Genomic DNA, 24,376 nt, shown 5'->3' with positions numbered 1-24,376 from the left:
AGCTAATCAGTATCAACCTAGCTGCCCAACACCATTTCAAATCCAAGAAAAATTCCCCACAAAACCTGCAGCCTCGTCAGGCGTCACTCCAACCTGTGGCAGTATTGCACACAAGTACACCATCACAATTATTTTTTTAATTAATGATGGCGACCTGGAGTAACTCCCTATTTCACCACTGTGACCCCAATCCCTTACTCAACAAAACCCAAACCAACCTCCAACACAACTGAAATGGACCCAAACAACTCTGCCATAACAAGGATGAGAGGGATTGGGTGGGAAAAGCAATTCTGAAAGGTACTACACCATACCACCTATCTAAACCCCCCAAACCCAACCTTTATCACTCTCTCCACCCGCAGCTCTCCACCATCGTTTATCCAGTTCCACAGAAAAACAGTTTCTTGCCCCATATCTTCATTCTAGCCAATCTCAATATACTTTCCCCATTGTAACTGCTCCCCCTCTTCCAATCAGCTACACTTTAAACCTTCACACACTGCACTTCCTACACCTACCTCCATCCTAACCCGCCTCAAAAACAAATAAATCTTACTACTACTTAACAATTAAAATCCTATTCTCCTCTAGCAGCTCGACAAATATTATCAGTCCCACTACCTAAACAGTGGGCTATCTTTTATCACTGAAAAGAAATCTGTGTGGTGTACATAAAGTGCAGCGTTCCATAAAGACACACAATAAATTATAATATGCTGTAAAACCTTCTAACAAATAATGCTTGTCTTTCTTTTAGTCTTAAAAATTGTTCCAACAATTCCCCTGAACCCAAAGGAACAGTCAAACATTACCTTATATGGAGCAGTGTTTGAATGATTCATGCTGTGTGGGTTATAGTTGTGAACAAAGGTGTGAGAAGTCATTGTGATGCTTTTTCAACATGCAGAGGAACTGTGTAAAAGCAGTTAAAGAATCGTTAAACATGACTGAGCTGTCACAATTTTTAACTATTGTAGAGTGAGTCGTGCAAATATGACATGGTTGACATGTATACATTTAAAAGTTCACAGGGTGGTTTTATTTGAATATCTATATCCGTACTGTATATTTTACTGAGATGACTCCTTGTGACATCTCTTAATTTCTGCCAATCTCTGATCAAAGCATACAATAGAAAAATGACTGCACATTAGAGCAGAGGAATTTAGAGTTGGACACTAACAAGACAGCCAGAGTTATTTTAAAAACTGGGGGCATTTCATACCCAGATATTCAGCACCAGGCTACACCTGAGTATAAAGCAGCTTCTGGGATTTTTCTAGGTACCAGTGATATTCAGACTGGTACTTGGATAACTACCTGGATATAATTAGGACAGCCTTTTTGCTGTCCTAAATTTATCCAGATTGTTACCTGGTTAGCGAACTGTGCATTGCATCTGCCTGGGTAACTCCCAGCTCCACCCAAACTCTGCTGAGGACCATCCCAGTAGCACCTGGATAGTACTTCGAGGTGTTCTGTCTGGATATTCACCGGTCCTATCCAGGCAAATGCTAATGAATATCTGTGTTAGCTTCGGTGGCTGTAATTTGCCTGGACAGGAGCCCCTTCTGCCCTGTTAACTTATTTTTAATATCTATCCCTAGAAAAAGAAATAATGATTTTCACTGATAATTATAATAATAATAACTTTATTCTTCTATACTGCCACAATCTTGCGACTTCTAGGCGGTATGCTGTATACTCTGATTTAGGTTAAGATACCTGACCCAGTTCTTTATTTTCTCTTTAGTACTGTTAATGGTGCCATTGAACCAAAATGTTATTCAATAACATGCAACAGCATTCATCCTTTGCTTTTACCTCATTGTATAATGTAGTGAACAAATAACACTACACATTCATTCTACAGCAAATATCTGATTTGGTAATTTCTGGTGTAGAGTAGAACGTAGATTTAACTCATTGTCCTCTTATTAGAAAGCAATGATCTGCCCTCCTTTTATTCTAGGAAGCAAAACAAATTGCATGTGAAGTATCAGAAGATGAGAAAACTCAGATGATGAGACTTGACTGTAGTGTTGGCCATCTATACATCAGTTCTCTGTCAAAGGTAAATTTAATATCAGGGGACAAAGTTTACTGACTACTAAAAATAGAGAACGCAGGTCTCATCAAAATTTGCTGCTCCTCACCAAGGAGTCCTCTGTTTATTCATGGATGTGGTACAGATTAGGCAATGTTTAATCTCCCAAATTGCCTGGTAATCTATGACAGCTTTATTTTGAAGAGAACTCTTGGAAGCTGTCTAAAAAACTTTCAAAGTGATACTTCTCAGAGGGTTTCCCTCTATAAGTTTAGGTGGTGTTCATGCCGCAGTTACTTTTTTACCTATGTTCTTTGCACTTTGTTAAAGTGCAAACTGTGCACTGGAAAGTACAAAGGGTTATTGCAATCATCTTGTGCACTTTCCTACCTATGACCTAACTCCATCCACTTTTTATGTAGCTAAAAGTATGCAGGAGGAATTTTCAAGCTGTATTAATATATATCAATAATAATAAAACCCTAAGCGCGCATGCGCACTTAGGGTTTCATGATCCCTGCCGCCGTGTTTTCTGTTCCCTGGCCGAATTCTATTATAGAACACGGTGGCAGGGAACACTCTGGAGCTTACTCCCTCCCGCCCTCACTCACCAACCACTGCCAACGCCTTCAAAGGAGCCTGGTGAGGATCGTGGCTGGCTGTAGCAAACATCGCAGGCCGCACAGCACCTCGGTAGCACGCTTCCTCTGACGTACGCGATCGCGTCAGAGGGAACATGCTATCGAGATGCAGAGCGGCCTGCGAGGTTCGTAAAAGCCGGCAGCGATCCTCACCAGGCTACAAATGACCATGTTGGACCGGGGGAGCAGGGAAGAGGTGTTACTGGACCGGGGGGGAGCAAGGAAGAGGGACAGGGGGAGCAGGACCCGGGGGAGCAGGTAAAGGGTGCTACTGAACCAGGGGGAGCAGGAAAGAGGTGCTGTTGAACTGGGGGGAGCAGGGAACAGGTGCTGCTGAACCGGGGGGAGCAGGGAAGAGGTGCTGCTGAACCGGGGGGAGCAGGACCCGGGGGAGCAGGTAAGGGGTGCTGCTGGACCAGGGGAGAAAGGAAGAGGGACAGGGGGAGCAGAGAAGAGGTGCTGATGGACTGGGGGAGCAGGGAAGAGGTGCTGCTGGACTGGGGGAGCAGGGAAGAGGTGCTGCTGGACCAGGGGAGCAAGGAAGAGAGACAGTGGGAGCAGGACCCGGGGGAGCAGGTAAGGGGTGCTGCTGGACCAGGGGAGCAAGGAAGAGGGACAGGGGGAGCAGAGAAGAGGTGCTGCTGGACCGGGTGAGCAGGGAAGATGTGCTGCTGGACCAGGAGAGCAAGGAATAGGGACAGAGGGAGCAGGGAATAGGTGCTGCTGGACAGGGGGAGCAAGGAAGAGGGACAGGGGGAGCAGAGAAGAGGTGCTGCTGGACCGGGTGAGCAGGGAAGATGTGCTGCTGGACCAGGAGAGCAAGGAATAGGGACAGAGGGAGCAGGGAATAGGTGCTGCTGGACAGGGGGAGCAGGGAAGAGGGACAGGGGGAGCATGGAAGAGGTGCTGCTGCACAGGGAAATGGAGGGGGAGGGTATGCTGCTGCTGCTGCTACTGCACAGGGAAGTGGGGTGGGGATGGAAATGCTGCTGGTGAGAAAAGGGGGCTGGGGCTGAAAAGGAAAATATGGGAGAAGAGGGTTTGTGGGGGTAAAAATGGGGCTGAAAATAGGGGACATGTGAGGGAAGGAGGCTCCTTTCCATTGCAAATGCAAGCAGTGTCTCACTTCCGGTTCACCACACAATTGTTTCCCACGTACTCACCTTTATAGGACCCCCGGGACCCCTGAAGAAGACTTTTTGTCGAAACGCGGACCGTGTTGGGTCCTGTATCCCTAGCGGACTAGGTCCTTTAAGGCTCTTATGTGGATGATTTACTTTTATGTGGATGATTTTAGTGTACCTTTGGAACTTTGATACTTTCAAATAAAGTCCATTTGGGAACATCATCACTCCACAGAGTTTTTTTTGTTTTCTCTGGATTTTCTTCTTTTGGATATTTTGGGGTCAATTCCTTTTGTTTTTCAATATAATACAGGACTGCTTATAACTCGGTCAGGAATTGACCTTTTCTTTTCTGTTCTTGTTATTTATTACATATTACAATGTAGATCTGGTATAATGTGAATTCACATACAACATGGCCAAATTGGACCCTAATGTTTACATTGCATAGAGTCTACAGTTTACAATATGTACATATTTAGCAATCTTTGGAGGAATGGAGGAATACTTTTTATAGAGTAAGATAAAAAATTTGTAGGCACCTTTACCTCAACAATATTTTGCTTCATTTTTGTGAATAAGGGTTGTAAAAATAATTTTTTGTACAAAAGTTTAAGGAGTGAAGTTATCAACATGGGCTACTGTTAAGATGAGTTATTTTACTGACTATTGTTTAAGCCTGTTACATTAATGGGTACTAGTAAAGCCTCCTTCCCTCACATGTCCCCTATTTTCAGCCCCAGCTCCAGCTCCAAACCCATTTTTACCCACACAAGCTATTAAGTGGAAAACAAGGTAAAAGCCTCCCCTCTCATTTATTTCGGATCACCAGCTTAGTGTGTACTGCTGTAATGAGTGTGTTTCTGTAATGGGTAGGATTTCTGAATGGAAAAGGGAGAAATATGCCTCAAGATTTAGGAATTAAGAACAGTAATTTCCCTCCCACTGCCAGTACAGACTAAAAAAAAAAAAGTAACACTTTAGCCTGTTTGAAAAATAATGCATGGAAACTAACATTCTAAAGATTAATTTTAAAAGATAAAAACTTAAGAAAAGTCATACTGGAGGGGGCTGGAAGGAGGGAAAGTATAGTCCACTCTCAGCCTATACTCAAATAACTTGTATCTAAACTAAACTACTTATATTTAAACTACTGTTCTTAATTTGCTGTATAGTCCCTATATCTAAACTGCTGCACAGTCTTGTATGTCCAAGTATTTAAATCTACTGTATAATCTTGTATGTCCAATTCACTCCATTGTGAATGTTTACTTGTAAACCGTTCTGAGCTACTGGGATAAAAATCTAAATAAATAAATAAAGTCTTATATGTCTATATGAAGAATGAAAGGAAGAAATGACATTTCTATTAGTACTATTATTATAGGGGCAGGGGTCTGAGCTGGAGCTTGGGCAGGTCTAGGGCGGAACTTTTGCCCCACCTCCAAACAAAAAATTGTTCCGCTGCCTATGTTGCTAATATCTCCTGTGATTTGATAGCCATGGGACAGGGAGTGGCAGATTCCTGTCCCTGGTTTCTATGTGTCTTTGTTCACCCTCCTTCCTCCCCTGTGAGTGATGTTCTACAGCAGGTGGCATCCTGTTTACCCCACCCTAAGAATGGCCCTGACTATCTCTATAGCAGGGTTGTCCAACCTGCGGCCCCAAGAAGTATTCTGTGTGGCCCCGGTCGAAGGCGATGCAGTGTTTTCCTCTGCTGCCCCTGGGTGTTTACCGTCTTGCCGGCTTCCTCCTCTGTCTTGCTGCAGCATTTGTGCGGCCCCAGACACATTTTTTCTGGCCAATGCGGCCCAGGGAAGCCAAAAGGTTGGACACCCCTGCTCTATAGGGTATTTCAGCACAGTTCACTTTCTTTTGGTCAATGTTAAGACTTCTCTTCCAGGCTGAAGGAAGACAGCCCACCAACACATTTAACTAAGCTTGTATTGTTAAGGTATTCCACTGGTTAAACTTGAGACCCTGTGCAGAAATGGCCTGACCTGAATAACTTCCCTCTAAGTTATCCTCTTTTACACAACCAAGCTATTTCTTTAAAATAATCAAAATAACATATAATGAAATATTTTGATTTCACAGGTGAGCTACAGTTTTCTCCTTGACGCAAGCTCCCTTTCCAAAGCAGACGATGACCTTAACATCACCATTAATGCTACCTGGTAAATTCTGTTTATGAAAAAACTGCTGAAGTTAATGAAAAATATCCTTAGTTTTGTAAAAGAAAAATAAATAAAAATTAAATAAACAGAGAGAAATAAAAATGATTGTAGTTGTACTTCATAAAGCCATTTACGAGGCCACATTTATTGCATGAAAGAAAACCAAATAATAGCTGTTTTAATGACAGCATATTTTTGTGAATAGTTATAAACAATGATTTTTCCCCTACTTATACAATTAAAGAAAATATTATTTAAACAAACCACTAGGCATACCATAGGCATGTAATTAGTTATTTCAAACAATAAATGTGTCGCACATGAACATGTTAGAACATTTTTTTTTCTTTCCTCTTTAGTGAGAATGAAGGAAATGACATCCTAGGAAACAGTTTTGCACATTTTACTGTACCTTTGAGGTATGAGGTTCAGCTGAATGTCCATGGGTAAGTTACAATAATTTTTCACATCTTTAAATATCAAGAATTGTTTCAGTTGAGGATTTGGAGGTTTTACCAGATCAATCTTAGCAAGCAATTATTGGTGCTAATTGGTTTTAATGTGGTAAAAAAAAAAAAAAAAAAAAAAAAAGCAGATCAGTTGGAAGAGTCCTTTAAGCCAGAATTTCTCAACTCGATCCTGGAGCATCTCCTTGCCAGAATAGGTTTTCAGGATATCCACAATGAATATAAATGAAATAAATTTGCATATAATGGAGGCAGTGTGTGCAAATCAAATTTATGCATATTCATTGTGGATATCCTGAAAACCTGACTGGCAAAGGAGTACTCCAGGACCGAGTTGAAAACACTGCTTTAAGCTACTGTTGATTTTAAGTAGAGTTCCTTAATAAATATCTATTTAAAGGACTCTTCCAACTGATCTGCTTTTTTTTTTTTTTAACCATATTGGATCTTGCAGATAAGCAGCCATGTTGCTTTTTTTGAGCTCTACATTTTTCAGGACTGAATTCTATAATGGGTGTCTAAAAAAACTGGCGCTGAAAAAATGTAATGCTCAAAGTTAGGTGCCATTTATAGAATAGTGCTTAGCACCAGGAAACCACACCTACTTTTAGGCATGCGTCACCAGGCCGGGCTGAGCCCAAACAGGTATGGCCAAGAGAGCCTAGAACACACGGCGCTGACCAAGTGGCTAGTCAGTTCCCAATGGAGTGGTGGATCAAGTAATAAAAACACCTGGATTGATTCAAACTTAAAGTACTGTATTTTTCGCTCTATAAGACTCACCTGACCATAAGACACACCTACCTAAATAGGAGGAAAAATCAAGAAAAAAAAATATAGGCCATAAAGGTTAGAGAGCCACTTCCTGCATTTGAATGATCCTAATTTAATCCTGATTCAAGCCATCAGCTCTTAGAAATATGATTTGACACCAACCAAAGAGCTTGTAGTATTTAAATGAACAGACCCTTGATATAAATCTAGCAGGACCACAAAATGTGCCCTCTAAAGCTATGGTAAAGATCTGACTCATAGATGCCTTTCTACTCAGGTCTTGTATGAAAGTGGACACCAAATGGAAATGCTTGAGAGCTGGTATTGTAGTTAACCTGGTCCTTTTATTTCCTTAATGTGAGTGCAAGATGGGATATTATGCATAAAATGCAGAAGAACTGGAGTTCTGCAAATACTTTTTAAACCAACTCTAGTGTATGGGCAGGCAGACTGAATGAGAAATAAGGAAAAATAAAATAAGAAGGAAGAATACAAGGAAGGAGAAGCCCGGGGGTGGGGGGGAGCGGCGGGAGCTTTAAATAAGTGGCCTCTCCTGCATAGCCATCTTTTTTCTGTGGCGCGCAAGAGAAATTAAACTGTACCTTCTTCACTTCAGCTGTGATAGGCCAGAGCACGCTCTGTGATAGGCCAGAGCATGCTACAGAGGTTCAAGGAGGGTCTAGATAGGTTCCTAAAAGAAAAGGGGATTGAGGGGTACAGATAGAAGTAGAGGTAGGTTATAAGAATAGTCAGAAACCACTTCACAGGTCATGGGCCTGATGGGCTGCCGCGGGAGCGGACTGCTGGGCACGATGGACCTCTGGTCTGACCCAGTGGAGGCAACTTCTTATGTTCTTATGTGGCCTTCGGTCCTGGAGAGCATAGCGGGCAGAGTCGGTCCTGGAGAGCAGAGCGGGCAGAGCCGGAACAGCAGAAAAAGAGAACGAACGGTCTTCAGGTCCAGTAGAAGCGCATGTCAGGTCCACGTTGCAGCCGTTGGCTGCGTGCCTACTACAGCATGCTGCAGTGTCCTCAGAATGCATGTTGGGGCGAGGCTGAGAAGAGCAGGCGTTTTAAAATTACATCCGGCAGTGATAGCGGCTCATGACGACTGCACTCTGCTGGAGAGTGGAGCACCTTTTCATCTGCCGGCAGCATCCCACTAGTAGCGTGCGGTAGCACTGGGGCTGGAGAGCAGGCAGACTGACAAAAGCAGAGGCAGCCATTCAGAGAGCAGCATGGGACCAGGCAGGCACGCGAAAAGCTCACGCTGCCTTGTGTACCTCTCTGCCGCTCACAACAGCGCTGGACCCAATGGACTAAAAAAAAAGTACAGGGGGGGTTGGTGGTATTCGCTCCATAAGACGCACCCTTATTTCCACATTCTTTTTGGGGGAAAAAAGTGCGTCTTATGGAGCAAAAAAAATATTCCTTCAGGAACTCCACTTTTCAGAAAAAAACCCAAATAACATACATGGTTCAAAAAGGAAACATGGCTTTCAAAAATATATTCCAAAATTGCTTCCCTTAGGCCTGTGTCCCTTCTTACACCAGGGAATGCATGCAACCCCAGTACTATATTCATCTAGTTCAAAAATGCTTTCACACAGTTTCTATTCAAAATTATCACTGGCAGCGTCAGACTGTTTTTTGCCTCTGAGCTCTTCTGACAGCCGAGCCCAGAGCAGAAGGGACCTCCTTCCACAGTGACCGTTGGTTGTGGTCCCTCCTCAACAGGACCCACAATCCAGTCAAAAAGAAACCAAAAAGGGAAAAATATCCAAGAGACCACTTCCAGGGCTGTGTAGTACAAACTGCCACAGCCTAGAAAAACTCAGGTTCTCCAAAAGAAACTTGGCAAAATCTTCACATGGCCTTAAGGCTCTAAAGTAAATTTCCGCAACATGAGTTTACTGGGGCAGCCAGCCCCTTTACTTCTTTAGCAAACTGTTTTAACTTCAAGTTTGCTATTTGGCAAAACCCCAGCATAACCTCAGTTCAAACACAATCAGTTTCCATGTCACACAGGTTAGTTTCAGTATTTCCCACACTAAAGTCCATGACTTCTTCAGGGTCTAAATACTCTTCATTCTCAGAAGTTTCACTCATAAAATCTTCCCACATTTCAGAATCAATAGGATTAGATCTGACCTGTGTGCTCTGTTGAGGTATGCTGCTTCAAGTCATAGGAACTGGTCCCTTCAATACACTGTTTCCTCTCCAGCTCGGGTTGATTAAGTGGCTGCCTCCCTCCTGAGCACTGCTGCTGGCCCTTATAAGCCTCAGGATAATGAGCTGCAGGTGTTGCTTGTTCCTGGCTAAAGTGGAGACTAGAAGGTTCTTGGTGTTGTCTTAAACTGGGTCCCCCATGAATGTTGTGAGTTGCCTTGTAAACATTCCCTCTAGGAACACTATTCCCAGCACTACTAGTTCCACCTTCACGTTTGTTCCCTCTTTCTTAATTCAGGTGAAAACAAATAGATATTTTCCTGCTCATGACTAACCGTTCCCTGACTGGTCCTAGTTTTGGGTTGAGATGTTGGTAGGGTTCTTCCATTTTGGGACAGTATTTTCCCTTGCATAGCCCTGAGCATAGGCGTTTTCTTACTACCCTTTTCAGTCATAGGGTCTACCCTGTGCCAATGGCCATTTACACCAACTGAAATGTGGTATAAATCCTTACGCCTAAATTAGGCTCGGATTCCTCTTATTCTATAACCACGCACATAAATTCAAGGAACATCTTGATCCGCTATGTGACCCTCCCATTTTATGCCCCTTTTTTGGACCAACATGTAAAATTTAGGCACATAAATTGTAATAAATAATAATACTAATAAAAAAAAGTTTATATACCGCAGGACCGTAAAGTTCTATGCGGTTTACAATAGTTAAAAATACTACAAATTGAGTAAAACTCACAAAGTTAAAAACTAGTAACTAAAAACCTTAAAGATCAGTTATTGTATAAGATTTTGCAAATCAGCTACCTAAGTGCTTCAAGAACAAATATGTTTTTAGGTGTCTCCTAAATTCCTCATAAGTAAAAACCAATTAGCTCCAAAAAAGCAACATGGCAGCAGATGCAGCTAATTGTATCACATTATCTGCCATTTAGGTGGGAAGTTAACTCGTCATCACAGTAGCCCATATTGATATTTTACTGTTAACCTGTATTATCATTTATTTAAACAATTTCTAACCCGCTTAAACTTAAGGGGCTCTTTTACTATGCTGTGGATTTTTCCTCTCATTAAGGTCATTCTTACTGCAGAAGTAAAAGGGCTGGTTTTCCATTTTTTCAAATAATGACCATGTGCCAATGTTACCATTTGTGTGAAGCCATTTTTAAAATGTAGTGCATGAGCACTCATTGCATAAAATGAGACCTGTACTGAAATAGTGCAAGTTACTGATAAAATAGCCTGTGTTCATTCATCCAAGATGGCGATTGAGTCAGACATCTGGTGGTGAGCTCCATGTCAGCGTCCTCTGATTCTCCCTCTTCTGACAGCGGCGGCTGAATTTTATTTCGGGGAAGCAGGACAGAGAGAATCTTTGTTGCAGTTTGGCCTCCAGTGCTATTTTCATGGCTTTGGACGCTTGGACTTTTTTGCTGACTAATAGAGAAGAGGAAGGGAGCTACGCGGCCGAATCCTCCGGGAGCCGTGAGCTCCGGTAATTGATACAGATGACGTTGGATGCGGGATTCACGCATCATCAGAGAGGTACCCTACTGGCTTCGGGAGGAACACCAGAGTCCTCGGTGAACCTCAGCATGGATCAGGCTTCTCTTAGCCCGATCGAAATACAGGCTGCTCTTCAGCCTGGGAGTGGGAACTTTGTGGAAAGAGAAGTACTCCTGCAGACCTGGAGAGAGGGACAGCCGGAGAACCCCGGAGGAACAGTGGGAGCCGAGTTGTTGGAAGGTTAGACTCCCACTGCAGCCAGTTCACTGGCACCATCCACAGAAGATGGTAAGAACTTAATTTCTGCTCCTATTAATTAATAATTTAGAGAGATAATTAAACCTGTAACAGTCAGTTTAGACACCCTGTGGAAAGTCATTGCGACAATGGACTCCAACCTTAAAAAGGCAGTCTCAATGTTACATTTGGATAGAGGTACTGTCAGCTCTCAGGTAAAGGAACAGGAACTTAAATTAAGAGAGCACAGTGAAAAAATACAACAACACGATGACCAGATCAATTCACTTAAATCACGGGAATTGGAAACTATCAAAGAGTGATCCTTTATTCATAGAAAATTGGAATTTATGGAAAATAAACAGAGGAGGAATAATTTGAGGTTTTTGAATTTTCCCAAGTCTCTAGTGATTTCTGGTGTGGAAATGTCTGGAAATATTTAAAAGAAGTCCTTTAAGTACCAGAAGAAAGCTTACCGCCTATTGTCAGAGTGCAATATATTACCTTGGAGAAGAAACGGGAAAGCTCTACTCCTACAGACCCAGTAGAACCAGAAGCAAGTGGATTAAACTTAACAAATTTTCTGGAAAGTTCTCTTGAAGTGATACCTGAAAGGACTACTCTTATTGTTTCATTCACCTTAGAATTTGACAGGGATCTGATTTTTTGAACTTTTTCCAACATATGAATAAAACTTTTTTGGGCTCAGTAATTCGTATATTTCCTGATATATCTCGTGAGATGCAGAAGAGAAGAAAAGACTTTTTGGTTTATACACCTAGAGTTATTGCTCTGGATGCTTCCTGCTAAGTTCTGTATCTCATTAGAAGGAAATTTATTTTGATTTTTTGAACCCAAACAGTTGTTACAATTTGTTGTGGCCAAGGAAGGGGGGGGGGAGTAAACATAGGACCAACAGTGATTCCTACTGTGTAGCGAATTGGTTGCCGGAAGTGGTCTTTCTTATTTCTATTATGCCCTGATAAATGATTTTTGTATTGTATTTCTTTTTTATTTGCTTAGGTCTTGGATCATTGTGGACAAAATGATGAATATTATGATTTTCTTTCAATATTTCTTTGGATGGGGGATATCATCCATGGTTTCTTATATTCTAATCCATATTCAAGTTGAAATGCTTGTTTAAAATGTAAAATTTGAATAAAATAATTAAAAATAAAATAGCCTGTCTTACAGTAGCCCACATTGATAACTACTGTAGATTCCTCAGTTATTGCACGGTAAAAACAAAACATTACCCTTGCACCCTTTCTGTCTTTTAAGGTAATAGAAAATTAGTCAAATAATCTAGAATTGTTTAGCAAGAAGAAAACCATGTATGATGAGGCAACTACAAACATTTTACACACCAATGAATTTCTTTATAACAGATCTGTATCACCATCTTCATTTATATATGGATCCAGTGATGAACATCCACAAGCAACTTGCATGTCAGAGAAGATCAACTTTACTTTCTATGTAAGAGCTCCTATTTATACTGGTTTGACTATTATTTCTCAGTAAGGCATGCACAAGTATAATCCAATAAAGTATAGGTTTTCTGAGCAACTTGTGCTCAGTGCCAGTGATAAATGGTGATTCTGTTGGATGATTATACATTTGGGAGTTTATGATTTTACTGCTGATACTGTAGTACTGGAAGGTAAAGTAACATTGTATCCACTAAATAGAGTTTGGGATTTTAAAAAAATGTAAATTTTATAACATGGTGCCCTAGGGCAAGTAGGTACTCCTTTCTAGGAGTAAAAACTTGGAATGACCTTACATAAGTGACCAGAACAGAACTTAACCACACCATATTCCAGAAGAAACTGAAAACTCATCTATTCGACACTTAATCTCCAGTATCCTCTCCTTCCCCTCTATCCACTTCCTCCTCCTACCTACCTTCTTCCCTACTCTCTCCCTCACCTCCCGCCCTTCTCCCTCCTTGCCACTCACTCATCTCTAAAAGTCGCATTGAGCATTACCTAGGTATGAGCACCGCAGAAATAGAAGATTAGATTAGGTACCCATTTTGAGACTATATTATAAAAACACATAGAAGACATTTTAGAAACATTTAGACATTACATAATAGTGATATTTACATAACAAGAACATAGGGTGGTCCAAACAAATTAACACATTTCATTTGTCCACAAGGCTAATTTTATTTCAAGAATACAATTTAAATTCTACTGCCTACTATTAAAGACTTTATACGGAGACAGTCCAAACTACCTGAATAACCGCCTCATCCACAACACCGCAACCAGACATAGGAAAACTCACACCCCATTCTCATACCCCCCAATTAAGGAGGTCAAACGGAAAAAACTATATGATGGCCTCCTGGCCACTCAAGCAGCCAAACTAAACAACCAAATCGCCAATCTACAGACGGCATCCCTCGACTACAAGACTTTTAGAAAAGAAATAAAGACCATACTCTTCAAGAAAACTCTGAAAAAAGAAATAATACCGCAAGTCTCAAACTCCACCTCTCACTAAAGCCAACTACCCCAAACAAATAACCTTACCCATTTCTTACTCTTTTTGAAAATGACCAATTTTTTTTTTGTAAGTTCTTGTTGTAATACATCTTGGATAATTTTTTTGTAATCCGCCTTGAACTGCAAGGTAATGGCAGAATAGAAATCGCTAATGTAATGTAATGTAATATACAAAAATGAAAAATGCACAATATTTGACTTAAAACAAAGTTTAGAGGTTATCCCACCTGACTGTTTTTTGTTTTTTTTAATTACCGTTAAGCTTACATTTATACTGTAATTCTTGTGTACTTGACAAATAATCAGCGATCTATGATATAAGAGCTACCTTTGATGCAGAAGGAAACTTCTTTCAGTGGCTTAATAGCCAAAGAACAAATTGCTTCTATTTTTCATCTTTTGTCAAAGTATTGTTGTATGTTTCAATGAGGCTTATCCCTTCTTTCTGAATTCTTTTGCAGTTCTTTGAAAGTTAACTCTGTTCATTCAGCAAGAAAACACATTCTGTCTTTGCTTCTGTAGGAATTCTTGATCTTCTTAATTTTTATGTTTGGTCATAACATTTTTTTTTTTTAAAATATAAAACAACTATTTCTTCATTCTGTCTATCACCTTCTCATTGATGAGTTCTGTGTTTCTTTAGGGACAAATACTCTGTGTAGTTTCTTCAACTTCCTACTGCAAGAGTCTGTGCGTTGTGTTAGTATCCTGGCTTGATCTCATACTGAGATAGAAAACAAATAAATTTGGCTAGTGGTATGGAGAGAGGAGGACTCCTCTCACCATAGACTCGGGAGAGAGGGAGGAAGGAAAGAAAAAAATAGAAAAAATCTTATTGCAACTCTGTTTCATTCAATATTGGTGAACATGAAAAAGACTTCAGTATCAGGGAACTATAAAGAAGTTGTAAAGCTTCTAACAGTATCCCCCGGGGCTGACAACTCAAATGAGGACTAATTAAAGCCCGAGTGAGTTTGCACGATACATCACAATGTTTCTACCTTTAAATGATAATGGTGAAGCAAAAAAATCAAAACAGTGAAAAAATATATAAATATATCGTTCATCAGTCTCCTTCTCTCACAAGTGAGTCCTCAAAATTCAGTAACATGCATCTAGTGAAAATATCCAAGTACAATGTGAAAATTTAAAAGGTCCATATATATAAAAATTCAACACAAGAAAAATTCAAACTTATCTGTGTTTAAAAGGAAAGTCCTTGATATGCCTGACAGAGCTGTTTCACTGTCTTCCTCAGGAGCCAAAGCCCCTCTGATTGAAATCAGAGTTGTCAGCCCGGGGGGATACTGTTAGAAGCTTTACAACTGCTTTATAGTTCCGATACTGAAGTCTCTTTCATGTTCACCAATATTGAATGAAACAGAGATGTAATAAGATTTTTTTCTATTTTTTTCTTTCCTTCCTCCCTCTCTCCCGAGTCTATGGTGAGAGGTGTCCTCCTCTCTCCATACCACTAGCCAAATTTATTTGTATTCTATTTTAATTTTTCGGCAGTCTCAGGTTTTTTCTTTGATCTCATACTACCATCGCTGACTCACATACCAATTTATAGCTTTCTGGTAAAGGTTTTCCTTCATCATGGGAATGAAAATTGACCAAAGAACATCCAGTCCATATGGCAGTCTAGCAGTTGATAGCTGACAGACTGACTTCCCAAGGAGACAGTTTTTGGGTGCAGATTGCAAATTAGGCGACGTCATACATATTAATTATGCACAATCACCTACATTCACAACATATAAGCAAACAGTGTATGCTGGAGTGACCTCTAAATATTGTCTAATCAAGCTGAAATTTGACACATGAGTAAGACACACCAAGTAGACAAATATAAGCCTTGTGGAGACAAGATTTGACAAGGTTGGACTACCTTGGACTACCCAACTAGAACATATATGAATTCCAATGGTGTGCGGTCAGGTCTTTCAGGGGATTCGGTGAATCTCCTGAAGGAATCCCCTGAAGGCCGAAGTAATCACAGCTGTGGGCTCCCAGCTCCTGCTTCTTACCTTCGTCCTGATTATCCTGCTGTCAGGGAATTCATTGTCTGGTAATGAATTCTGCAGCTATATGTGCTTTTTTTTCTTTTTGTTTGCTGCAATTAGTTTGGTTGAGCAATCAAACTGCAGCAAGCAAAAACAACAGCAACAACAAAAAAAACAAGGCTGTACAGCTGGGATTCTCTGCAGTTCCTGAATCCCCTAGGGCAGTGGTTCCCAACCCTATCCTGGAGGACCACCAGGCCAATCGGGTTTTCAGGCTAGCCCTAATGAATATGCATGGAGCAGATTTGCATGCCTGTCACTTCCATTATATGCAAATCTCTCTCATTAGGGTTAGCCTGAAAACCCGATTGGCCTGGTGGTCCTCCAGGACAGGGTTGGGAACCACTGCCCTAGGGCATGCCACTTTTGCTTTATGCAATTTGATTGGTTGAGTAGGCAGCCTTAAAATAGACATCATCTTTCTCTATTTAATAATGTTCATCATATCTAGCATATGGAAAATAAACATATGCAAATTTCCTAAAGGTTATCAACGTTGGATCAAGTGCTGCACCTACCTCAAATTTGGAGATAATGTTGCCCAATTCTTTTGCACCGAGTGATGTCAAATTGTTCAATCTTCTAGATATCAAGGTATGTTTCAATCATGTCGTATTTCTAGTGTTTATCATGACATTGTTCTAAATTTTCATGCTTTTGGAAAGCTGCAACAATAAAGCGTGTTTACTGCAGCAAAAAAATGGTGTACCACAGGACAATTTGAGGGATCCCATGGTACGTTTGCCATGTGCATCCGCAACCCATGTACTAAAAAATAAAATTTATTTTTTGGCAGGGGGCAACTGAGTGGGAAACAATGGATACATCTATGCAAATTGGTTTGGCATTACTGTATGCAAACTGATTAGTTAAGGTTTAGCACACTATAAAATAGGTGATGGTAGGGGCTCACATGCTAATGGCCACATGCTGATAGGAAAATTAGGGCATGGCCATTAATGGAAAAATCTGAAAATCAATTATTTTATTGCTCCAGTAAAAATGGCATTGACACACGGGAAAGACCCATATAAGGGCATGCTAGGCCACTTTATGCTGCAACTTAGGGCTCCTTTTACAAAGCCGTGCTAGGGCCTTAACGCGTGCTAAATTGCCACGTGCACTAGCCGCTACCGCCTCCTTTTGAGCAGGCGGTAGATTTCCGGCTAGCACGCGCTAATCCGGGGCGTGCGATAAAACCGCTAGCGTGGCTTTATAAAAGGAGCCCTTAGTAACAGGGCCCCCAAGGGATTTATATAGCCTCCTTCTGATATTCTTATTTAATAATTCTATACATGAAGCTTAAGTGTAGCTCATATTTAATCTTACTAAGATTGGAAACATAGTTATATTGAAAGATGTTGGATTTTAGCTCAATTTGGATATAAATGAATTGTAGCTGTATAATGAATATGTAATGTATTTAAAGGTGACAACTGATTATGTTGAATAGAATTTTTTTTTTAATACCTGAAATATATAGTATGTTCAAAATACAACTATTCCATGCAGAATCTATGCAAATACAGTATTTATATGAAATTGCCACGAAATGAGACAGTCTAATAAGTTTGTGATGAAGTTCCCTGGAAATATTCAGATACCTCTTATTGTAATCAGCCTAGAACTGAAAGATTAAGGTGGAATAGAAGTCAATAAATGTAATGTAATATAAATATACTTTACTAATTCTAGTTCCTGTTTTCACATATTTATTTAGAAAAAATGCTAGTATCATAAAATATACACCTTGAATTCAGTGTACAATTTTGCTTTCTATTGTGCAAATTAAATTGAAATTCTCTCATTCATTAGATACACTGGGGGGCAATTCTATAACCGAGTGCCTATAATTAAGAACCCTGAGGACGTGATGAGAGTCTATTCTATAATAATAGCACCTGGGTGTTCAGGCTACATTAGAGAATACTAGAGTAACCCAATATTTATGTTCTTAACATTTACATGCCCACAGTTACACCAGATATAAAACTAGGGGCATCTAATTGTGGCATGGATAGGTTCTTTATGTTATCTGAGCTAATAGTATCCTTGTCCATGCTCAGGCCCACAATTCTATAAATGAACCCTTAACATTTATACACATTATGCATGTATATACCAGCATGCCACTTAAGCTCTATTTTACAAAACTCACTCTACTTAACAACTCTCATTTACAAGGGGTTGTACACAGGAGTGGGGTAAAGATAGGGCTCCCACTAATACATGTAATTTACAGAATACTGTAAGTAACATAGGTTATGTGTGATACTTAGGTGTCCATACTTAACACCAACTGTAGTTGCCTATATAAAATTGACTTCAATAATATTATGTACCATTATAGAATGTTTTCCAAATAGAGTAATTCCATTAAGAGGGCATTAGCATTTGCATACCAAATGTGTGCATAAATGATTAGAATACTTGTACATATGCATCTAAATGCCAAAACTATGTGCTATTCTATAAAAAACTCCAAAGGAAATCCATGAATGTATGATGCAAACATTGAGTGACAAATACCCATCATACTCCACAGTGAAGAAGTGGTGTGAAAACTTTCAGAGAGGAGATTTTGAGACCGAAGATACAGCAAGGTCTGGAAGGCCTCAAACTCTCAGCTCCTGAAATTGTTGACAATGCCCATAACCTGATTTTGGCGGATTGGCAAACATCAGCTAAACCAATTGCTCAGACACTACAGATATCCAGGGAATGTGTTGTATGTATAATCCATGAGCAGCTGGGTATGCAGAAGCTGTCAGTCAAGTGTGTACTAATGAGAAATGACGTTGAGTTGACACTTCCAAGTTGATTTTACAGCATTTTCAGTGAGTTGGTGCCAACATTTTGGAACACCTAGCTACTGTTGATGAAACATGGTTATACCAACACAAGTTCAGGGGTTGGGAAGGCAGGGAAGGACAGAAGCAGCATACGCTGGGGGGTTGGGAAGGCAGGGAAGGACAAAAGCAATAGCTGGGGGGGGGTTTGGGAAGGACAGATACTACATGGGCTGAGGGGTTGGAAAGAGGAGAGATGCTTCATGGGTGGGGTGATTGGAAGGGAGGGTAAGAGAGATGCGGCCAGTGGGGGAGAGAAGAGAAAGGGAGAATGGTTAGACAAAGGTGCATGGAGCGGGTGGGGGGAGGGGGGAAAGGAAGCAAGAGGGAGAAATGTTGGACATGATAGTGGTTAAGAGGAGGGAGGGAGAAATATTGGATTTGCTGGAGGGAAGGGTGGGACAGTTAAAATTGGAATGCAAGAGGGAGGCATGTTGGACATGGTGGTGGTGGAGGGAAGGGAGGAAGAGATGCAGTATGGTGTTGGAGAGGGCTGATAGAAGGAAAAATGTTGGTCAGGGGACTAGTGAGGAGGGGTAAACGTTGCTGTACAGGAGCTAGGAAATGAGAGAAGGAGAAATGTTGGACTTGGCATTAGAGGGGGTGGGAGAGATATGTCCTTGTTCCCCCACATCTCTTTTCCCATTCCCTTTACAACAAGGGAAATAATGAGAGAGAGAGATGGTGAACAGTAACAGAGAGGGAGGCATTATGCACATGGGGTTGGAAGAGACGGAGGAAGAAATGCAGAGGACAGGAAAGTAAAAAAAAAAAAAAAAAAAGAGAAACTGGAACCAACTTGATGGAAAAATAAATCTCCAGACAACAAAGGTAAAAAAAATAAACATTTTATTTTGAATTTATTGACTGAAATACAGTAAAGTAGCTTTGGGAAATCTATATAGCAGATGTCTTTACACTTCTCCCTCGTCATTCACGGGGGATACGAGCAGAGCCGGACCGCAAATGCCGAAGAACCGCGATTATCCGGCTCTGACCCACCCCACCTCCCTGCCACCTTCCCAGCCTTACCTGGTGGTCTAGAGCAGTGGTTCCCAACCCTGTCCTGGAGGAACACCAGGCCAATTGGGTTTTCAGGCTAGCCCTAATGAATATGCATGAAGCAAATTTGCATGCCTATCACTTCCATCATATGCAAATCTCTCTCATGCATATTCATTAGGGCTAGCCTGAAAACCCGATTGGTCTGGTGTTCCTCCAGGACAGGGTTGGGAATCACTGGTCTAGAGGGCTTGCGGGGCAGGAGCGATCTTCCTACACTCCTGCCCCGTGCAGATCGCCATGAGGAAATGGCTGTAGGGAGTTCCTGACGTAGTCTCGAGACTACGGGAACTCCCAGCAGCCATTTCCTCATGGCGATCTGCACGGGGCAGGAGCGTAGGAAGATCGTCCTGCCCCGAAAGCCCTCTAGACCACCAGGCAAGGCCAGGAAGGTGGCAGAGAGGGAAAAAAGATGGATTTTTTTTTTACATTAAGACTGGTTTTTTTATTTTCCCCCTCCCCAGAAAAAATCGTGATTATATGAAACCGTGAGTGCAGGAACCGTGAATGGGGAGGGGGAAGTGTATATTGTATTCATCAGAAAAGGAAATGCATATCTGTTTTTCTCCAGTGTTACTTGTTGAGTTTAACTTTTTGGAGTTCCCAGTTCAATTTTTGTCTACTTATTTTTGTTTCTAGTTTGTGACCTCTTGATCAGTATTTTATGAGGGTCTAGCTTAGGCCTTAGGCCTATAAAATTGTATAAAATCATCTTTCTGCTTTGAGTGAGGAGTTGTGGGAAAGAAAATTAAGACTGTGAAGATGTTGAGGGGACAGGAAAGAACAATGTGCTTCACTACGAGGACAGTGAGGGAACGGATATGAATCTTTGTCCCTGTGTCACTCTCTTGTTGGAAGGAGCTTCTGTGTACCAAATGATTTGAGCAAAACATTCCACATCAGCAAGATTTACAATGGTGACAAAAGCCAATTAAAGGTATATGAGAGGCCAGAGTGTCAAAGAGCTATTAAGTGGAAAACATAATGAAACCTCCCCTCTCTCATTCATCTCAGATCCCCAGCTTAGTGCTGGACTACTGTAATAAGTGCATTTATGTAATATGTAGGATTTAGAGATGAACTAAGGACATTAATTTCCCTCCCACTGCCAGTACAGACTAAAAAAAACAAAACCAAAATAGCACTTCAGTCTCTTTCAGTAAAATAATGCATGGAAATAAACTTTATAAAAGTTAATTAAAAAAGATAGGAACATAAGAATAGCCATACAGGAGGGGGTTTGGAAGGAGAGAAAGACAGATTATCAGATTATATTGTATGCATATGAAGAATGAATGGAAGAAATGGCATTAAAGTTAGTGCTATTATTATGGGAGCAGGGTTTAGGGTGGAGCTTGAGTGGGGCCTGAAGTGGGCAAAGTCTAGGGTAGAGCTTCCCCCCAAAACCAAAACACAAAAAAGTGTTCCACTCTCTATGTGTGCATGTCTTCTATAGTAAAGACTGATAGACAAAAAAATGGAGATTCCCCAATAGGTGCTATCACTTCAATGAAATGTACTTAAAAACACCATGTAATGATTTATATGACCACAAGTTAGTTAGTTATTCAGGTTGATATTTTTTACGCATTTATGTGATTCACATTCATTTCCAACACCCAAGTGCCTCTGAATACTGAATTTAATGCAGATGTCAAGAGTCTGATTTATGAATCTTTTATTCCCTATAGAAACTAAATAAGAAAATAGCAGTAGCACATTAGGACCTAAATTAACTAACTAAATGATCTTTTTCATACTGTTTACAGACATCTACAGGAGAATGTTATTTCAAGAATTATACAAAAGATTGCACATTACCAGAAAATCATCGATCACTGTTGCAAGATCTATTTATTTTCTTTTCAAAACCTGGTAGAAGAAGATTGGTAAGCTTTAATATTGAATAACTTAAACATGAAATTTTTTGTAATTCTGTTATGAAATACTATAGATGTGAAAAATAATTCAACTATCAATTCATGTAAACCATTCTGAACTCCACAGGGAGAATGGTATAGATTAAAATTGAATTAAATAAATAAATATTGTACACAGTACTATAGAGGTTTGCATTTTACATGCTCCTTAGTGCCATGTTCATTAAGAATTTTCTTCCATTATATACTAGTTGTCTCTTTTGGGGGAATTATAGAAACATAAATCTACATCTGTAACTCTTTAGGTTCCCCTCTTCACTTATTTTTATATCCCACTCCTGTTTCTAGCCATTGCACTAACAGTCCTTGACCAGAAGCTCCAAGCTGTGGCTTCCAACTGCATCTTACTCAAAGACCCTTGATTTGGTGACTAAACTGATGAATGGCTAAGATTTCGCTCCCCAATGGATTAGCAGTGCTATCTGCAGCACTCTTAACCCCACCCAATCTAGAAAACGGAGCTATGGCTTGAGAATTGAATCCTAGTTTCTGCATAGACCCTGACTGCACTTACCACAGGGCCATCCCTGAAAAAGTGTTTTTGAGAATGGACCAAATTGTTTAATCTCTCTGGACATTGCTATATTAAAAATGAAGACTAGAAATGGCTATCAGAAAACAAAAATGGTTTTGGAAAACATGGTTCTATAGAATACATTGTTGATAATTAGCCATATTGCTCATGTTTTAAAGCAGGTCACACAATATTTATTTTAATGTCTTTATTTTATGAAAATTAGGGGTCCTTTTATTTAAGTGCAGTAAACTTTTATACATACTGTAGTTTAGATGCATAAATTAAGAAGGCAGTAGGTGCAGTATCCATACTATCTAAACCAGTGAAAATTAGCATGTGGTGAGTGATTTTGTGTTACTGCAGTGCACAGTCCATGTCCATTTCCTGCCCCATCACAGACTCCTGACTTTCACTATTTGTCAACTCCAATTCTTTCTGGGTAGGTCCCAGGGTGGGTGGGGGAAGGGGTCGTGAAGGTTTAGGAACACAGAGAGGAGCTGGTTATCTACAGGGTACCTGTAAAGGCGATGGATGTCTTTTTTTTTTTTTTTGGGGGGGGGGTGTTGGTTGGTGATCATATGGTGCAGAATGGGTCTGGAGGACCTGTCCAAGAAAAGGAAGCTTGATGTGAAGTGTGGAAGAGATCCAATACTAGAGCAGATGTCTCCTCCCCTTTTCCAATGAAGATGACAATAACTCAGAGCTGGAACCAGGAATAAGTGGCCTGCAGGTGGCTAGGCCTTAGTCCCAATCTATGATAGAGGATGCTGGGGCAGAAACTTGAGGCAAGCCAGGCACAGAAAATGGGCAGGAGCTGTGTTGTATACCTGCAGGTGGGGAGGAGCAGGAGGTATCATAGGGGAGGCCAAGAAACTTGAGCAATAGCAGCACCATGGGCAGATCAAGGCAGAGAGCCAGATGAGGCCAGGGAGGAAGCCAGCCTGGCCAGAAGAAGACAGGTAGCAGTAATTTTTAGGGGTCCTTCTACTAAGCTGCAGTAAGCACTAATGCATGCTTACTGCAGGGTAAAAAACTCTGTCACAGGGGAGTTGGGGGATCACATGATGACAGCAACATGAATGGATGTTTCATGTCAGAGCTCCGCTCTAAAAAACCCCCCAAATAGCCTTTGCTAGCAGAGGAACAGTTCCGAATTGTTGCTTTACTTGCTTTTAAACATCCGTGCCTTCTCGAGATAGGCATAACTTTCATATTGAGGGTGGTTGAAACCCATTATGCTGATATAGACACTGCAGCTCAGCAAAGAAAAGCCCACAAAGTCTCCCAAGATGGCCTAGCTTGGCAGCGGAAGGGCCTTTGATGCACGAGGACAGCATGCAAGTGTCTGTGCACCATTTATCACAGCTCCTCGATGAAAAACTTTCCAAATTGCACACAGTGTCCCTGGCTGACTAATCCTATAACTCCTATATCAGAGGGTGGAAGCCCAGAGACAAAAACATGGGCTGCAGCAGCAGCCCCTCCAAGTAACTAAGAAGATGAGGGAGGGGTAGTATGAGTCCTGTGAACACATCTGACACCAGTTGCTAGGACTATGACCTGATGTGCAGGATCTGTCTGCAGTTGTGGAGGCACCTAGTCCCCAACTGAGTACTCACCCCTCCCCCACCAGCACTGCAACAACTACCAAGGACCATCCCTCAGCCAAATGGTACCATGGGGGTGGGGCTAGTTCCATGCCAGCCATCAGCAGGGGCTAAGAGATGGCCTGATTTCAGCAGGTCAGCCTACTCTGCAGCACCACCTGGCACACGTGGGACAATTGACAGAAGTACAGGAGGTGATGGGAACTCAATGACAGTGGTTCTGAGACTGGACAGGCAGCCTCCTCAGCTTCTGCAGTGATAAAGAGGTCAGGGAGATCCCAAAAGGGACATGGGGGGGGGGCGGGGGAGGTGGCTGAGGCAAAGGGAGAGGTGATCAGGGTCTGTGTGTTGGGGGAGAGTGTGTCTAGGGGACAGGGGAAGGAAGGTGGGTGTGTGTGTTGGAGAGAGGAGGGTGAGGGTGGGTGGGCATGTTGGGGGAGAGGGGGTGAGGATGGGTAGGTGTGTTGGGGAGAGGGTGGATGTGCTGGCTGTGTCCCAGTGAGGGGATGGTAGTGGAGGAGTTTGTGAGAGGTGTCATACATAAATAAAATTGTTCACTCATTACATGAAGCTTGGCAATAACCTCATGCTGAAATGCACCTTGGTCAGCTCTGTGGGTGGAGATGGGATTTCTCATCCTCAGAGTATGGTGGCTGC

General features: G+C 41.3%; 1 protein-coding gene across 1 annotated transcript in view; it reads left to right on the top strand.

Annotated features, from left to right (window-relative positions):
- The window catches only part of ITGA4 (integrin subunit alpha 4), a 207,264-nt gene that overhangs the window by 155,765 nt on the left and 27,123 nt on the right, over nt 1–24,376 (top strand). Inside the window, exons 19-24 of the mRNA XM_033943950.1 lie at nt 1,976–2,077; nt 5,913–5,992; nt 6,352–6,438; nt 12,551–12,641; nt 16,231–16,338; nt 21,425–21,544. Of these exons, the coding sequence (XP_033799841.1) occupies nt 1,976–2,077; nt 5,913–5,992; nt 6,352–6,438; nt 12,551–12,641; nt 16,231–16,338; nt 21,425–21,544 (588 nt within the window). The remainder of the gene's footprint in view (nt 1–1,975; nt 2,078–5,912; nt 5,993–6,351; nt 6,439–12,550; nt 12,642–16,230; nt 16,339–21,424; nt 21,545–24,376) is intronic.

This window comes from Geotrypetes seraphini, chromosome 5 (assembly GCF_902459505.1).
Source record: "Geotrypetes seraphini chromosome 5, aGeoSer1.1, whole genome shotgun sequence".
Taxonomy (NCBI): Eukaryota; Metazoa; Chordata; class Amphibia; order Gymnophiona; family Dermophiidae; genus Geotrypetes; species Geotrypetes seraphini.
This window is presented reverse-complemented; position numbering and strand designations above follow the sequence as displayed.